The sequence below is a fragment of the Somniosus microcephalus genome, chromosome 11 (genome assembly GCF_052327205.1).
Source record: "Somniosus microcephalus isolate GS21.2 chromosome 11, FLI_Smic_1.0, whole genome shotgun sequence".
Taxonomy (NCBI): domain Eukaryota; kingdom Metazoa; phylum Chordata; class Chondrichthyes; order Squaliformes; family Somniosidae; genus Somniosus; species Somniosus microcephalus.
The window spans coordinates 9414245-9432883 of record NC_140997.1 but is presented as its reverse complement, the minus strand read 5'-3'; the positions used below and the strand labels follow the sequence as shown (position 1 = coordinate 9432883).

The following is an 18639-nucleotide window of genomic DNA, read 5'->3' as shown; positions in this document are numbered from 1 at the left end:
ACCAGCTGGCCGCCCAGTGTTATTTCATGAACGATAATATTCATGACACTCACTGTTGTAATGCAGGGAAACGGGGCAGCTCTCTCCCTAACCCAATTGTAGCCTCTCCCTGCCAGCTGCTGTTCTGTTATGATCATCGAATCCTGGATTAGTACAGCACAGTAGGAGGCCATTCGGCCCATCGAGTCTGTGCCGGGTGTGCAAGTGTCTTGGCTGCTGAAATGTGTTTGACACAAAATGTTGTTAGCTCTAAAGAGTCTGCTTATTTAATGTGGATCTGTAAAAGGGAATTGTTGAAATAATTACTTTTGTTTATGTTGCAGGCAGCAGAAAGGGGCTGTCTCTGTCGTGGCAGATGGAGCCTCTTACCGCACAGCCCTGTCGCTGTCACCCCCCCAAACGTCCCCTCCCCCACTAATTCGGACAGCCACCCCTACGTCAGCCTGGACGGCAGCCCCAGCCCCTCGCCACAGAGAACGCGGATGACCAGGAACAGCCCCCTGAGCCGCCGCAAGAAGCTCTTCACTTTCTCCCGGCCTCCTCGCAGCCGTGATACAGACCGGTTTCTGGACGCCCTGAGTGAGCAGCTGGGGCAGAAAGTGACCATCATGGACGAGTTCATGACCCCAGAGAACGACTATGAAGAAGTAAGTTTTTTCAAACATAAAAGTTAGAGCTCTTGATAATTAGCGGGCACTCAGACTCATAGTGAGAGTGGATTTGCATTCAATAGGGGAGCCAGATGAGTTCCTGAGTGTCAAATATGTCTACTTTCGAAGGTAAGTGGGTCATTGGGGGAGTGGGGTCATTGGGGAGAGGTAATTGGGGAGGGGGTCATTGGGTAAAGGGGATCTTTGGGGAGGAGTGTTGTGGGGTTATTGGGAGAGTCGTTGGGGAGTCATTTGGGGAATATGGGTGTCATTGGGGTCATGGGGTTCATTGGGGAGGTGGGTCATTGGGGAGGGGTTCATTGGGGGAGTATGGGTGCCATCGGGAGGAGAGGTCATGGGGGCCATTGGGATTTATTGGGGAGGGGGTCATTGAGTAATGACAGTCATTGGGAGGGGCGTCATTGAGTGAGGACAGTCATTGGGGAGGGGTCATTGAGTGAGGACAGTCATTGGGGATGGGCGTCATTGAGTGAGGACAGTCATCGGGGGAGGGGTCATTGAGTGAGGACAGTCATTGGCGAGGGGGGTCATTGAGTGAGGACAGTCATTGCGGAGGGGTCATTGAGTGAGGACAGTCATTGGGGAGGGGGGGTCATTGAGTGAGGACAGTCATTGGGGAGGGGTCATTGAGTGAGGACAGTCATTGGGGAGGGGTCATTGAGTGAGGACAGTCATTGGGGGAGGGGTCATTGAGTGAGGGCAGTCATTGGGGAGGGGTCATTGAGTGAGGGACAGTCATTGGCGAGGGGTCATTGAGTGAGGACAGTCATTGGGGAGGGGTCATTGAGTGGAGGGACAGTAGTATGGGGAGGGGGGGTCATTGAGTGAGGACAGTCATTGGGGAGGGGGTCATTGAGTGAGGACAGTCATTGGGGAGGGGGGGTCATTGAGTGAGGACAGTCATGGGGAGGGGTCATTGAGTGAGGACAGTCATTGGGGAGGGGGGTCATTGAGTGAGGACAGTCATTGGGGAGGGGGGGTCATGTGAGTGAGGACAGTCATTGGGGAGGGGGGTCATGAGTGAGGACAGTCATTGGGGAGGGGGGTCATGTGAGTGAGGACAGTCATTGGGGAGAGGTCATTGAGTGAGGGACAGTCACGGGGTGGGAGGGTCCTTGAGTGAGGACAGTCATTGTGGAGGGTGGGTCATTGAGTGAGGGTCAGTCATGGGTGGGGGTCATTGAGTGAGGGACAGATAAGCATGTTTGTGTTGTACTTTGGTGATGGACAGTCATTGGGATGGGGGTCATTGAGTGAGACAGTCATTGGGAGGGGTCATTGAGTGAGACAGTCATTGGGGAGGGGGGTCATTGAGTGAGACAGTCATTGGAGGGAGGGGGGTCATTGGAGGAAGTTGATATGACAGAGACCAGTCATTGAGGAGGGGTCATTGAGTGAGGACAGTCATTGGGGAGGGGTCATTGAGTGAGGACTGTCATTGGGAGAGGGGGGTCATTGAGTGAGGACAGTCATTGGGGAGGTGGTCATTGAGTGAGGACAGTCATTGGGGAGGGGGTCATTGAGTGAGGAGCAGTCATTGGGGAGGGATCATTGAGTGAGGACAGTCAATTGGGAGGGGGGTCATTGAGTGAGGACAGTCATTGGGGAGGGGTCATTGAGTGAGACAGTCATTGGGAGGAGGGGGTCATTGAGTGAGGACAGTGCATTGGGAGGGGTCATGAGTGAGGACAGTCATTGGGAGGGGTCATTGAGTGAGGAGCAGTCATTGGGGAGGGGTCATTGAGTGAGGAGACATTGGGGAGGGGTCATGGTAGGACAGTCATTGGGAGGGGTCATTGAGTGAGGACAGTCATTGGGGAGGGTCATTGAGTGAGGACAGTCATTGGGGAGGGTCATTGAGTGAGGACAGTCATTGGGAGGGGTCATTGAGTGAGGACAGTCTTGGGGAGGGGGTCATTGAGTGAGGACAGTCACTGGGAGGGTCATTGAGTGAGGATAGTCATTGGGGAGGGGTCATTGAGTGAGGACAGTCATTGGGAGGGGTCTTTGAGTGAGGACAATCATTGGGGGCGTGGGGAATTGGGGTGATGGTTTTGCAGGTCTCACACTGTACCAGATGGGTCAGGCTTGATGAGCCAGTTGGCATTTTACTGTCCATTTTTGTATGTTTGTAAGATTTTTAATTTACTTACATAGATATATAGATACCAGATAAGAGAGAGAAATTACAGACAGGAATCGCACCAGGGAGCTCAGTATAGCAGATACCCGGGAGTGATTACAGGCTGGAATCTAATCGAGGGGTTTGGCTGGTAGCAGATACCCGGGAATAATGTACAAGCTCAAATCTAAATGAATGGTTGAATTCTTTATATATAAATGATAAAAAAAACTGCAGAGATGCTTTCTTTATAAATGAAAAAGAGGTTTCGAGAAGGATTACATAACTGGGAAGGAGGTGCGAGGATGGGGTTTGATGATGAATGAGGTGCCAGAAGTGGGTTTGATGATGAAGGAGGTGCGAAGATTAGGTTTGATGATGGAGGTGCGAGGATTAGGTTTGATGATGAAGGAGGTGTGAGGATTGGGTTTGATGATGAAGGAGGTGCAAGGATCGGGTTTGATGATGAAGGAGGTGCGAGGATCGGGTTTGATGATGAACGAGGTGCGAGGATCGGGTTTGATGATGAAGGAGGTGCGAGGATCGGGTTTGATAATGAAGGAGGTGCGAGGATCAGGTTTGATGATGAACGATGTGCGAGGATCGGGTTTGATGATGAAGGAGGTGCGAGGATTGGGTTTGATGATGAAGGAGGTGCAAGGATTGCGTTTGATGATGAAGTAGGTGCGGGGATTGGGTTTGATGATGAAGGAGGTGCGAGGATCGGGTTTGATGATGAAGGAGGTGCGGGGATGGGGTTTGATGATGAAGGAGGTGCGAGGATCGGGTTTGATGATGAAGGAGGTGCGAGGATTGGGTTTGATGATGAAGGAGGTGCGAGGATCGGTTTGATGATGAAGGAGGTGCGAGGATGGGGTTTGATGATGAAGGAGGTGCGAGGATCGGGTTTGATGATGAAGGAGGTGCGAGGATCGGGTTTGATGATGAAGGAGGTGCGAGGATCGGGTTTGATGATGAAGGAGGTGCGAGGATTGGGTTTGATGATGAACGAGGTGCGGGGATTGAGTTTCATGATGAAAGAGGTGCGGGGATGGGGTTTGATAATGAAGGAGGTGCGAGGATCAGGTTTGATGATGAACGATGTGCGAGGATCGGGTTTGATGATGAACGAGGTGCGAGGATCGGGTTTGATAATGAAGGAGGTGCGAGGATCAGGTTTGATGATGAACGATGTGCGAGGATCGGGTTTGATGATGAAGGAGGTGCGAGGATTGGGTTTGATGATGAAGGAGGTGCAAGGATTGCGTTTGATGATGAAGGAGGTGCGAGGATTGGTTTTGATGATGAAGGAGGTGCGGGGATTGGTTTTGATGATGAAGGAGGTGCGGGGATTGGGTTTGATGATGAAGGAGGTGCGAGGATTGGTTTTGATGATGAAGGAGGTGCGAGGATCGGGTTTGATGATGAACGAGGTGCGGGGATTGGGTTTGATGATGAAGGAGGTGCGAGGATTGGGTTTGATGATGAAGGAGGTGCGAGGATTGGGTTTGATGATGAAGGAGGTGCGAGGATCGGTTTGATGATGAAGGAGGTGCGAGGATGGGGTTTGATGATGAAGGAGGTGCGAGGATCGGGTTTGATGATGAAGGAGGTGCGAGGATTGGGTTTGATGATGAAGGAGGTGCGAGGATCGGTTTGATGATGAAGGAGGTGCGAGGATGGGGTTTGATGATGAAGGAGGTGCGAGGATCGGGTTTGATGATGAAGGAGGTGCGAGGATCGGGTTTGATGATGAAGGAGGTGCGAGGATCGGGTTTGATGATGAAGGAGGTGCGAGGATTGGGTTTGATGATGAACGAGGTGCGGGGATTGAGTTTCATGATGAAGGAGGTGCGGGGATTCGGTTTGATGATGAAGGAGGTGCGAGGATTGGGTTTGATGATGAAGGACGTGCGGGGATTGGGATTGATGATGAAAGAGGTGCGGGGATGGGGTTTGATGATGAAGGAGGTGCGAGGATCGGGTTTGATGATGAACGAGGTGTGGGGATTGAGTTTGATGATGAAGGAGGTGCGGGGATTGGGTTTGATGATGAAGGAGGTGCGAGGATTGGGTTTGATGATGAAGGAGGTGCGGCGATGGTGTTTGATGATGAAGGAGGTGCGAGGATCGGGTTTCATGATGAAGGAGGTGCGAGGATTGGGTTTGATGATGAAGGAGGAGCGAGGATGGGGTTTGATGATTAAGGAGGTGCGAGGATTGGGTTTCATGATGAAGGAGGTGCGAGGATTGGGTTTCATGATGAAGGAGTTGCGAGGATCGGGTTTGATGATGAAGGAGGTGCGAGGATTGGGTTTGATGATGAAGGAGGTGCGAGGATGGGGTTTGATGATGATGGAGGTGCGGGGATTGGGTTTGATGATGAAGGAGGTGGGGGATTGGGTTTGATGATGAAGGAGGTGCGAGGATTGGGTTTGATGATGAAGGAGGTGCGAGGATTGGGTTTGATGATGAAGGAGGTGCGAGGATGGGGTTTGATGATGAAGGAGGTGCGGGGATTGGGTTTGATGATGAAGGAGGTGCGAGGATCGGGTTTGATGATGAAGGAGGTGCGAGGATCGGGTTTGATGATGAAGGAGGTGCGAGGATTGGGTTTGATGATGAAGGAGGTGCGAGGATGGGGTTTGATGATGATGGAGGTGCGGGGATTGGGTTTGATGATGAAGGAGGTGGGGGATTGGGTTTGATGATGAAGGAGGTGCGAGGATTGGGTTTGATGATGAAGGAGGTGCGAGGATTGGGTTTGATGATGAAGGAGGTGCGAGGATGGGGTTTGATGATGAAGGAGGTGCGGGGATTGGGTTTGATGATGAAGGAGGTGCGAGGATCGGGTTTGATGATGAAGGAGGTGCGAGGATTGGGTTTGATGATGAAGGAGGTGCGAGGATCGGGTTTGATGATGAAGGAGGTGCGAGGATCGGGTTTGATGATGAAGGAGCTGCGAGGATCGGGTTTGATGATGAAGGAGGTGCGAGGATTGGGTTTGATGATGAAGGAGGTGCGAGGATCGGATTTGATCATGAAGGCGGTGAGAGTATTGAGTTTGATGATGAAGGAGGTGCGAGGATTGGGTTTGATGATGAAGGAGGTGCGAGGATCGGATTTGATGATGAAGGCGGTGAGAGGATTGAGTTTGATGATGAAGGAGGTGCGAGGATGGGGTTTGATGATGAAGGAGGTGCGGGGATTGGGTTTGATGATGAAGGAGGTGCGAGGATCGGGTTTGACGATGAAGGAGGTGCGAGGATCGGATTTGACGATGAAGGAGGTGCGAGGATCGGGTTTGATGATGAAGGAGGTGCGAGGATCGGGTTTGACGACGAAGGAGGTGCGAGGATTGGGTTTGATGATGAAGGAGGTGCGAGGATCGGGTTTGACGATGGAGGTGCGAGGATTGGGTTTGATGATGAAGGAGTTGCGAGGATCGGGTTTGATGATGAAGGAGGTGCGGGGATTGGGTTTGATGATGAAGGAGGTGCGAGGATTGGGTTTGATGATGAAGGAGGTGCGAGGATCGGGTTTGACGATGAAGGAGGTGCGAGGATCGGGTTTGACGATGAAGGAGGTGCGAGGATTGGGTTTGAAGATGAAGGAGGTGCGAGGATCGGGTTTGACGATGAAGGAGGTGCGAGGATCGGGTTTGACGATGAAGGAGGTGCGAGGATCGGCTTTAATGATGAAGGAGGTGCGAGGATTGGGTTTGATGATGAAGGAGGTGCGAGGATCAGGTTTGAGGATGAAGGAGGTGCGGGGATTGGGTTTGATGATGAAGGAGGTGCGAGGATTGGGTTTGACGATGAAGGAGGTGCGAGGATTGGGTTTGATGAAGGAGGTGCGAGGATCGGGTTTGACGATGAAGGAGGTGCGAGGATTGGGTTTGATGATGAAGGAGGTGCGAGGATCGGGTTTGATGATGAAGGACGTGCGAGGATTGGGTTTGATGATGAAGGAGGTGCGAGGATCGGGTTCGATGATGAAGGAGGTGCGAGGATCGGGTTTGACGATGAAGGAGGTGCGGGGATTGGGTGTGACGATGAAGGAGGTGCGAGGATCGGGTTTGATGATGAAGGAGGTGCGAGGATTGGGTTTGATGATGAACGAGGTGCGGGGATTGAGTTTCATGATGAAAGAGGTGCGGGGATGGGGTTTGATAATGAAGGAGGTGCGAGGATCAGGTTTGATGATGAACGATGTGCGAGGATCGGGTTTGATGATGAACGAGGTGCGAGGATCGGGTTTGATAATGAAGGAGGTGCGAGGATCAGGTTTGATGATGAACGATGTGCGAGGATCGGGTTTGATGATGAAGGAGGTGCGAGGATTGGGTTTGATGATGAAGGAGGTGCAAGGATTGCGTTTGATGATGAAGGAGGTGCGAGGATTGGTTTTGATGATGAAGGAGGTGCGGGGATTGGTTTTGATGATGAAGGAGGTGCGGGGATTGGGTTTGATGATGAAGGAGGTGCGAGGATTGGTTTTGATGATGAAGGAGGTGCGAGGATCGGGTTTGATGATGAACGAGGTGCGGGGATTGGGTTTGATGATGAAGGAGGTGCGAGGATTGGGTTTGATGATGAAGGAGGTGCGAGGATTGGGTTTGATGATGAAGGAGGTGCGAGGATCGGTTTGATGATGAAGGAGGTGCGAGGATGGGGTTTGATGATGAAGGAGGTGCGAGGATCGGGTTTGATGATGAAGGAGGTGCGAGGATTGGGTTTGATGATGAAGGAGGTGCGAGGATCGGTTTGATGATGAAGGAGGTGCGAGGATGGGGTTTGATGATGAAGGAGGTGCGAGGATCGGGTTTGATGATGAAGGAGGTGCGAGGATCGGGTTTGATGATGAAGGAGGTGCGAGGATCGGGTTTGATGATGAAGGAGGTGCGAGGATTGGGTTTGATGATGAACGAGGTGCGGGGATTGAGTTTCATGATGAAGGAGGTGCGGGGATTCGGTTTGATGATGAAGGAGGTGCGAGGATTGGGTTTGATGATGAAGGACGTGCGGGGATTGGGATTGATGATGAAAGAGGTGCGGGGATGGGGTTTGATGATGAAGGAGGTGCGAGGATCGGGTTTGATGATGAACGAGGTGTGGGGATTGAGTTTGATGATGAAGGAGGTGCGGGGATTGGGTTTGATGATGAAGGAGGTGCGAGGATTGGGTTTGATGATGAAGGAGGTGCGGCGATGGTGTTTGATGATGAAGGAGGTGCGAGGATCGGGTTTCATGATGAAGGAGGTGCGAGGATTGGGTTTGATGATGAAGGAGGAGCGAGGATGGGGTTTGATGATTAAGGAGGTGCGAGGATTGGGTTTCATGATGAAGGAGGTGCGAGGATTGGGTTTGATGATGAAGGAGGTGCGAGGATTGGGTTTGATGATGAAGGAGGTGCGAGGATGGGGTTTGATGATGATGGAGGTGCGGGGATTGGGTTTGATGATGAAGGAGGTGGGGGATTGGGTTTGATGATGAAGGAGGTGCGAGGATTGGGTTTGATGATGAAGGAGGTGCGAGGATTGGGTTTGATGATGAAGGAGGTGCGAGGATGGGGTTTGATGATGAAGGAGGTGCGGGGATTGGGTTTGATGATGAAGGAGGTGCGAGGATCGGGTTTGATGATGAAGGAGGTGCGAGGATCGGGTTTGATGATGAAGGAGGTGCGAGGATTGGGTTTGATGATGAAGGAGGTGCGAGGATGGGGTTTGATGATGATGGAGGTGCGGGGATTGGGTTTGATGATGAAGGAGGTGGGGGATTGGGTTTGATGATGAAGGAGGTGCGAGGATTGGGTTTGATGATGAAGGAGGTGCGAGGATTGGGTTTGATGATGAAGGAGGTGCGAGGATGGGGTTTGATGATGAAGGAGGTGCGGGGATTGGGTTTGATGATGAAGGAGGTGCGAGGATCGGGTTTGATGATGAAGGAGGTGCGAGGATTGGGTTTGATGATGAAGGAGGTGCGAGGATCGGGTTTGATGATGAAGGAGGTGCGAGGATCGGGTTTGATGATGAAGGAGCTGCGAGGATCGGGTTTGATGATGAAGGAGGTGCGAGGATTGGGTTTGATGATGAAGGAGGTGCGAGGATCGGATTTGATCATGAAGGCGGTGAGAGTATTGAGTTTGATGATGAAGGAGGTGCGAGGATTGGGTTTGATGAAGGAGGTGCGAGGATCGGATTTGATGATGAAGGCGGTGAGAGGATTGAGTTTGATGATGAAGGAGGTGCGAGGATGGGGTTTGATGATGAAGGAGGTGCGGGGATTGGGTTTGATGATGAAGGAGGTGCGAGGATCGGGTTTGACGATGAAGGAGGTGCGAGGATCGGATTTGACGATGAAGGAGGTGCGAGGATCGGGTTTGATGATGAAGGAGGTGCGAGGATCGGGTTTGACGACGAAGGAGGTGCGAGGATTGGGTTTGATGATGAAGGAGGTGCGAGGATCGGGTTTGACGATGGAGGTGCGAGGATTGGGTTTGATGATGAAGGAGTTGCGAGGATCGGGTTTGATGATGAAGGAGGTGCGGGGATTGGGTTTGATGATGAAGGAGGTGCGAGGATTGGGTTTGATGATGAAGGAGGTGCGAGGATCGGGTTTGACGATGAAGGAGGTGCGAGGATCGGGTTTGACGATGAAGGAGGTGCGAGGATTGGGTTTGAAGATGAAGGAGGTGCGAGGATCGGGTTTGACGATGAAGGAGGTGCGAGGATCGGGTTTGACGATGAAGGAGGTGCGAGGATCGGCTTTAATGATGAAGGAGGTGCGAGGATTGGGTTTGATGATGAAGGAGGTGCGAGGATCAGGTTTGAGGATGAAGGAGGTGCGGGGATTGGGTTTGATGATGAAGGAGGTGCGAGGATTGGGTTTGACGATGAAGGAGGTGCGAGGATTGGGTTTGATGAAGGAGGTGCGAGGATCGGGTTTGACGATGAAGGAGGTGCGAGGATTGGGTTTGATGATGAAGGAGGTGCGAGGATCGGGTTTGATGATGAAGGACGTGCGAGGATTGGGTTTGATGATGAAGGAGGTGCGAGGATCGGGTTCGATGATGAAGGAGGTGCGAGGATCGGGTTTGACGATGAAGGAGGTGCGGGGATTGGGTGTGACGATGAAGGAGGTGCGAGGATCGGGTTTGACGATGAAGGAGGTGCGAGGATCGGGTTTGACGATAAAGGAGGTGCGAGGATTGGGTTTGAAGATGAAGGAGGTGCGAGGATCGGGTTTGACGATGAAGGAGGTGCGAGGATCGGGTTTGACGATGAAGGAGGTGCGAGGATCGGGTTTGACGATGAAGGAGGTGCGAGGATTGGGTTTGACGATGAAGGAGGTGCGAGGATTGGGTTTGATGATGAAGGAGGTGCGAGGATCGGGTTTGAGGATGAAGGAGGTGCGGGGATTGGGTTTGATGATGAAGGAGGTGCGAGGATTGGGTTTGATGATGAAGGAGGTGCGAGGATTGGATTTGATGATGAAGGCGGTGAGAGGATTGAGTTTGATGATGAACGAGGTGCGAGGATTGGGTTTGATGATGAAGGAGGTGCGGGGATCGGGTTTGATGATGAAGGAGGTGCGAGGATTGGGTTTGATGATCAAGGAGGTGCGAGGATTGGGTTTGATGATGAAGGAGGTGCGAGGATCGGGTTTGATGATGAAGGAGGTGCGAGGATTGGGTTTGGTGATGAAGGAGGTGCGAGGATTGGGTTTGATGATGAAGGAGGTGCGGGGATTGGGTTTGATGATGAAGGAGGTGCGAGGATTGGGTTTGATGATGAAGGAGGTGCGAGGATCGGGTTTGATGATGAAGGAGGTGCGAGGATTGGGTTTGATGATGAAGGAGGTGAGGGGATTGGGTTTGATGATGAAGGAGGTGCGAGGATGGGGTTTGATGATGAAGGAGGTGCGAGGATTGGGTTTGATGACGGAGGTGCGAGGATTGGGTTTGATGATGAAGGAGGTGCGTGGATCGGGTTTGATGATGAAGGAGGTGCGAGGATGGGGTTTGATGATGAACGAGGTGCGAGGATCGGGTTTGATGATGAATGAGGTGCGAGGATCGGGTTTGATGATGAAGGAGGTGCGAGGATCGCGTTTGATGATGAAGGAGGTGCGAGGATGGGGTTTGATGATGAAGGAGGTGCGGGGATCGGGTTTGATGATGAAGGAGGTGCGAGGATTGGGTTTCATGATGAAGGAGGTGCGAGGATTGGGTTTGATGATGAAGGAGGTGCGAGGATCGGGTTTGACGATGAAGGAGGTGTGAGGATTGGGTTTGATGATGAAGGAGGTGCGAGGATCGGGTTTGATGATGAAGGAGGTGCGAGGATTGGGTTTGATGATGAAGGAGGTGCGAGGATCGGGTTTGATGATGAAGGAGGTGCGAGGATTGGGTTTGATGATGAAGGAGGTGCGAGGATTGGGTTTAGCTGCAGTTACCCTTTTTCTTTCTGCTTGATTTGCTCTTTGTTTCCATAGATGACCTTTCATGACGAGCAGGGAATCTACGGCGTGAATGACCCAAGCAGTCCCAGTGAGTGCGTCAGCAGCAGCGACGATGGAAGTTCCTTAACGTATTCCTCGTGTTCAGATCCTATCCCACCCCCTCCTCAAAGCCCCCCACCCCCTCCACCCATACAGTTCAATGACCCGAAACCCGTCACCTTAATCTCAGAGTTGAAAAAGATTATCCCACCTCCACCCCCACCTCCGCTGCCTCCGCCCCCCTCTTACACTTCAAGCCAACACCATCCTGTGCCCCTCCCTCCACCTCCTCCCCCACCTCCCTTGCCAGCTTCATCCGGCCCCCATCCACTGCACCGTAGCGGCTTTAGCCGCAGAAGTGAATCCAGTCACATGAACGTGAAGAGGCTGCGATGGGAGCAAGTGGAGAATTCCGAAGGCACCATCTGGGGTCAGGTACGTGAAGCAGCTCCTTTAGCGTTCCTGCAGCTTGTCCCTGTCCCAGTTTGACCCTTCAAGCACTGGCGTGACAGAGAGGGTGGGCACTGTCTCTGATGTGGGCATGGAGGAGACAAAATGGGGCGGGGTTTCTGACTACAGGAAGGGTGAGAAGGTTGGGGTGGTTAACAGAGGAAGGTAGGGGGACAACTGGGGAAGGGAGGTCAACACATTAATTATGATATATATATTCAGTGACTCGGGCCCTAGTACTCAGCCGAGCACTCAGCTGGGTCCAACACTCAGTTCATGCGGTCAGCAGTCCCAGTGTTCAGTCTGCACGGTGAGTGGTTCAAATGCTCAATCCACACGATCAGTGTCTCCAGTACGCAGTCAATGGAGAGAAGCTTCTATTTTGGATACTGGATCAAAGTGTGGTGGGTGCTGACTCTCTGCTTCCCTCGTGGGGAGCAGGACAGCTTCCTGACTGGGGCAGAAATCACATCATATCGAAGATAAGTGTCTTTATAGATAACACCTGGTCCGGTTGATCTCCTGGACTGGTTTTGATCGCCTGAAGGGGTCGGAGAGGAAGTTTCCAGAGTATTTTTTTTCCCTTATTGTTTATTTTCCCGCTTCTCCCAGAAGATTACGTGGCTGTGGGGTGGGGGTGAAGTGTTGAGTCGGGATGCTCCGGCCATCATGGTATGGGGCAGGCTTGATGGACCAGCTGGTCAGTTCCTGCCCGTCAGTTTTGTGTGGTCGTAAAGAAAGTTGCTTTAAATGGGAACCGGAAGCATCATAAAAAGGAGATAGATTCTGTGATACTGAAAACCGAACAGGCACTGACTAGAGACCAGTAAGGTCCCAGATCCCCACCTCAGTTTGTGCTGAGTTAGTTCTCAGTCGTGCTGTTTATCTCAATGCCATGGAATATGTTGGGGGGAAATCTGGAGGGTTCTTGCTACTGATCGCTATTCAGTGACCTGGCTGAAAATGTGCACGTGCTTTGTACAGATCAGCTCTTGTCTGTGATATACCCCACGGTCAAATAGTCTGCCGATAGTCACTGTCTAGGCTCACACATGAAAAATGGCCAATTGAATGAGAGACTGAGGGAGAACTGCTGCCTATCGAGCCCTGTGCCAGTATGAGTCAGGAGAGGGAGTGGGTGAGCTGGAGGGCTTGGCTGCCACGTGTGTGTCTAGATGTCGGATGAGGATGTAACGAGCAAGGTGGATAAAGGGGAACCAGTAGATGTCGTGTATTTGGATTTCCAGAAGGCATTTGATAAGGTGCCACATAAAAGGTGACTGCACAAGGTAAGAGCTCACAGAGTTGGGGGTAAAATATTAGCATGGCTAGAGAATTGGCTAACTAACAGAAAACAGAGTCTGGATAAATGGGTAATTTTCAGGTTGGGAAACTGTAACTAATGGGGTGCCGCAGGGATCAGTGCTGGGGCCTCAACTATTTACAATCTATATTAATGACTTGGATGAAGGGACCGAGTGTAATGTAGCCACATTTGCTGATGATGCAAAGATGGGTGGGAAAGCAAATTGTGTGGAGGACGCAAAGAATCTCCAAAGGGATATAGATAGGCTAAGTGAGTGGGCAAAAATCTGGCAGATGGAGTATAATGTGGGAAAATGCAAGGTTATCCACTTTGGTAGGAAAAATAAAAAAGAAAATTATTATTTAAATAGGGAGAGATTACAAAATGCTGAGTTACAGAGGGATCTGGGGGTCCTTGTACATGAATCACAAAAAGTTAGCATGCAGGTACAGCAAGTAATTAGGAAGGCAAATGGAATGTTGGCCTTTATTGCAAAGGGAAGTATAAAAGTAGGGAAGTCCTGTTGCAATTGTACAGGGCGTTGGTGAGACCACACCTGGAGTACTGCGTACAGTTTTGGTCTCCTTATTTAAGGAAGGATATACTTGCATTGGAGGCAGTTCAGAGAAGGTTCACGAGGTTAATTCCGGAGATGAAGGGGTTGTCTTATTAAGAAAGGTTGAGCAGGTTGGGCCTATACTCACTGGAGTTTAGAAGAATGAGAGGGGATCTTATTGAAACATATAAGATTCCGAAGGAGCTTGTCAGGGTAGATGCAGAGAGGATGTTTCCCCTCGTGGGAGAATCTAGAACTAGGGGCCATAGTTTCAGAATAAGGGGAAACCCTTTTAAAATGGAGATGAGGAGGAATTTCTTCTCTGAGGGTCGTGAATCTTTGGAATTCTCTGCCCCAGAGAGCTGTGGAGGCTGGGTCATTGAATATATTTAAGGTGGAGATAGAGAGATTTTTGAACGATAAGGGAGTTGAGGGTTATGGGGAGCGGGCAGGGAAGTGGAGTTGAGGCCAAGATCAGATCAGCCATGATCTTATTGAATGACGGAACAGGCTCGAGGGGCCAAATGACCTCCTCCTGCTCCTATGTCTTATGTTCTTATGTTCCTATGTCGGGGCCTGACCGGGGCAGGAAGCTGTTTGAACCAGTTGCAGTTTGCTGTTACTTTCCCTGTGTTACAAGGACTACACTCCCCACATCGCCTGTGCACCATGTTTCCAAACACAAATCTAGTATTGAAACTGGCTCAGTCACAGTGAGTGGCCTCCAGTGAACATAGGAACAGGAGGAGGCCATTAAGTCCCTTGAGCCTGTTCCGTCATTCAATGAGATCATGGCTGATCTGCGACCTTACTCCATATACCCGCCTTTGCCCCGTATCCCTTAATAGCTTTGGTTAGCAAAAAACTATCAATCTCAGATTTAAAATTAACAATTGATCTAGCATCAATTGCCATTTATGGAAAAGAGTTCCAAACTTCTAGCACCCTTTGTGTGTAGAAGTGTTTCCTCACTGCTGAAAGGTCTGGCTCTAGATTTTAGACTATGCCCCTTAGTCCTAGTGCGAGGGTGAGCAGTGCGAGTTCGGTCACTGTGTAAATAACAAGGATTCTGTGCTGTGCCTCATTGATGTGAAGCTATCTGACAATCAATTATCTCCGGTTAACGTCCGCAAATCATTTTCCTTTATTTTTCTCAGTTTGGAGAAGACTCGGATTATGACAAGCTGAGTGATATGGTCAAGTATCTGGATCTGGAGCTGCACTTTGGGACCCAGAAACCAAACAGTAAGTGACAGCCTGGCATTGCCCACCCACTGAACAGTGTGCCATGATATCAAAGTATGCCAGGCAGTGAGTGTGCACAGTGCGTGACAGTCTGTGTGTGTGCGCCAGGCTCTGAGTGAGTGTGAGCTCCAGGCTCTGAGTGTGTGAGCTCCAGGCTCTGAGTGTGTGAGTGCCAGGCTCTGAGTGTGTGAGCGCCAGGCTCTGTGTGTGTGCGCCAGGCTCTGAGTGTGTGTGCGCCAGGCTCCGAGTGTGTGACGCCAGGCTCCGAGTGTGTGCGCGCCAGGCTCTTGAGTGTGTGCGCGCCAGGCTCTTGAGTGTGTGCGCACCAGGCTCTGAGTGTGTGAGCGCCAGGCTCTGTGTGTGTGCGCCAGGTTCTGTGTGTCTGCGCCAGGCTCTGAGTGTGTGCGCACCAGGCTCTGAGTGTGTGTGCGCCAGGCTCTGAGTGTGTGTGCGCCAGGCTCTGAGTGTGTGATGCCAGGCTCTGAGTGTGTGAGCGCCAGGCTCTGAGTGTGTGAGCGCCAGGCTCCGAGTGTGTGTGCGCCAGGCTCCGAGTGTGTGAGCGCCAGGCTCCGAGTGTGTGAGCGCCAGGCTCCGAGTGTGTGTGCTCCAGGCTCCGAGTGTGTGTGCGCCAGGCTCCGAGTGTGTGAGCGCCAGGCTCCGAGTGTGTGTGCGCCAGGCTCCGAGTGTGTGTGCGCGCCAGGCTCCGAGTGTGTGTGCGCGCCAGGCTCCAAGTGTGTGTGCGCCAGGCTCTGAGTGTGAGCGACAGGCTGAGTGTGTGTGCGCCAGGCTCTGAGTGTGTGCGCCAGGCTCTGAGTGTGTGCGCCAGGCTCTGAGTGTGTGAGCGCCAGGCTCTGAGTGTGTGAGTGCCAGGCTCCGAGTGTGAGAGCGCCAGGCTCCGAGTGTGTGCGCCAGGCTCCGAGTGTGTGAGCGCCAGGCTCCGAGTGTGTGAGCGCCAGGCTCCGAGTGTGCGAGCGCCAGGCTCCGAGTGTGCGAGTGCCAGGCTCCGAGTGTGCGCGCGCCAGGCTCCGAGTGTGCGCGCGCCAGGCTCCGAGTGTGCGCGCGCCAGGCTCCGAGTGTGCGCGCGCCAGGCTCCGAGTGTGCGCGCGCCAGGCTCCGAGTTTGCGAGCGCCAGGCTCCGAGTGTGCGCGCGCCAGGCTCCGAGTGCGCGCGCGCCAGGCTCCGAGTGCGCGCGCGCCAGGCTCCGAGTGCGCGCGCGCCAGGCTCCGAGTGCGCGAGCGCCAGGCTCCGAGTTTGCGAGCGCCAGGCTCCGAGTGTGTGCGCGCCAGGCTCCGAGTGTGTGCGCGACAGGCTCTGAGTGTGTGTGTGACAGGCTCTGAGTGTGTGTGCGCCAGGCTCTGAGTGTGTGTGCGACAGGCTCTGAGTGTGTGTGTGACAGACTCTGAGTGTGAGGGGGGCACGGTGGCATAGTGGTTAGCACTGTTGCCTCACAGCGCCAGGGACCCGGGTTCAAATCTGGCCTCGGGCGACTGTCTGTGTGGACTTTGCACATTCTCCCTGTGTCTGCGTGGGTTTCCTCCGGGTGCTCCGGGTTCCTCCCACAGTCCAAAGATGTGCGGGTTAGGTTGATTTGGCTATGATAAATTGACCCTTAGTGTTAGGGGATTAAATACATGGGGTTACGGGGATAGGGTGGGATATGTGTCGGTGCAGGCTCGATGGGCCGAAATGGCCTCTATCTGCACTGTGGGGATTCTGTGATTCTGTGAGTGTGTGAGCCAGGCTCTGAGTGTGTGCGCGCCAGTGTGTGCGTGCCAGGCTCTGAGTGTGTGCGCGCCAGGCTCTGAGTGTGTGTGTGCCGAAGTGCTGGTGTATTCTCACTGTATTTTAGTCATGCTTTGTGTGGATGGAGCCGGGCTGCCCCCAGTGGTGAGCCAATGCACTACTCTCGGGTTATTCCCTTTCTGAGACTCGGTCCACATGAAGTGATCATCACGCAGCCCATGTGGACTCGGGTCTCACGGCCCAGACACGGCTTGGTGTTGGCCGGTGACATGTGATGATCCGTGTGGTCCTGGTTACAACATTTATCCTTATTCTCTTTCTTTTTGCAGAAGCAAGTTTTGTACCTGTACCTTTTAAGAAGAAGGATGTGGTGGAAGTGCTGTCCCGTAAGAAGGCCTACAACACATGTAAGTACCCTCCTCCCTCCACAGACAGTCTGGCTGCAGTCCAGCTGGGCACAGAATGGCCGATTTTAAACTCCCTACAGCATTGCTGATGGACAAACATTACTCTTGGTATAAAACCCCATTCTCTCCCTCCCTCTTACACATTTCTTGCTACCTCTGTCTCCTCTCTCCTCTGTGCATCTCTAACTCACTCTGTGACTGAGGCATCTTTCTTAATTGATTCACTCAATTTGGATCTTTTTGTCCTTTTTTGAAAGTCCCAGGGAAAGTACAGGAAGATTCCAGCCATCAGGTACTGGGCTGGACATGGCTACTGGGGAGAGGTGGGGTTAGGTAACAGTGTGCACAGGTGAAAGAGCAGCTGAGAGTGGGGGCCCTGGCCAGTATCCAGCTCACTATCAATTCCACCCCAGCCCCGGCCACAGACCTACACTTTCTCCCATTCTCAGCCCTCTAAAAAGTGTTCAAGGCTATGGACCAAGAGCTGGAAAGTGGATTAGGCTAGAGAGCTCTTTCGGCCGGCACAGACACATTGGGCCGAATAGCCTCATTCTGTGCCGTCAATTTCTATGATTCTATGAATTAAATACAGGAAACTCTCGATTTACCAGCACCCAAACAACCGGAAATCTAGGTTAACCGGCTAAATTCAGGAGTAGGTTCAGTTAAGCTTTTCTTCATATTAGTGGCCGTTTCTTGATTCTTGGCCGTGTAATCGGGCGTTCCTGCACTTGTTGCTAAGCAACAGGGACGCTTGGTCTGTGGCCGGGCTTCTTGCACCTGTTGCTAAGCAACAGGGAAGCTTGGATTTGTTGCTGTGTACGGAGCTCTCGTACCTTTTAACTATACCTCGCTGTAATCTGGACTTTTTGATGAACCGGCACCACGCCGGTCCCGTCGGTGCCGGATAAAAAAGAGTTTCCTGTAGCTGGAAACTAGGAGCAAGTAGAAAGCTGGAGCCTGGTGTTGGGAGGGAAGAAGTACCGGACTAGGAGAGAAAGGAGAGCAGGGCTGTGGTCTTTGGAGGGGGAGGCACTGAGAGAGAGTGGAAGATTGGGGACTCGTGATGGAGGGAGGGGGAACTAGGCACTGAGAGAGAGAGTGGGGTCTGGTTCCTGATGGAAGGGAGAGTGGACTAGACAGAGAGAGAGGAGGGATGGGGCCTGGTATTGGGAGGGACTGGGCACGGGGAGAGAGTTGGGAGGTTGCTGCTTTTTGCCTTCTATATTTAGTTATTAGGAAGGGTTGAGCAGCTATTCTCGTTCCCCAGTTCCTCTCTCAGATGGTGAGTGGGCCAGTGGTAAATCAATCCTACTTTCCTTCAGTTTCATTTCAGGTATACCTGTCAGTAACTCTAAGTCTTCTCCACCTCTCCCTGTCTTGCGATGGCTGATTCTCCCGGTGGGTTTATTTCTGACAGCTATCCTCATCGCCCACCTGAAGCTCTCGGCCCTGGAGCTCCGCCGGATCCTCATGACCATGGAGAACGATCGTCTGGAGCCCTCTCACATTAAGCAGCTGCTGCTCTACGCTCCCGACGAGGAAGAGCTGAAGAACTTCAGGCGGCTCGCGGCTGATCCCAGTAAGCTGAGTGAGCCGGACCAGTTCGCCCTGCAGGTGGGTCTCAGAGAAACCAGC

The 18639-nt window shown here is 52.3% G+C and overlaps 1 protein-coding gene across 1 annotated transcript in view; it reads left to right on the top strand.

Moving 5' to 3' along the window:
• Positions 1-18639, top strand: part of grid2ipb (glutamate receptor, ionotropic, delta 2 (Grid2) interacting protein, b) — a 186422-nt gene that overhangs the window by 150679 nt on the left and 17104 nt on the right. Inside the window, 6 exon segments of the mRNA XM_086002222.1 lie at positions 324-391; positions 393-647; positions 11289-11729; positions 14764-14851; positions 16924-17001; positions 18422-18618. Coding sequence (XP_085858348.1) covers positions 324-391; positions 393-647; positions 11289-11729; positions 14764-14851; positions 16924-17001; positions 18422-18618 — 1127 coding nt within the window.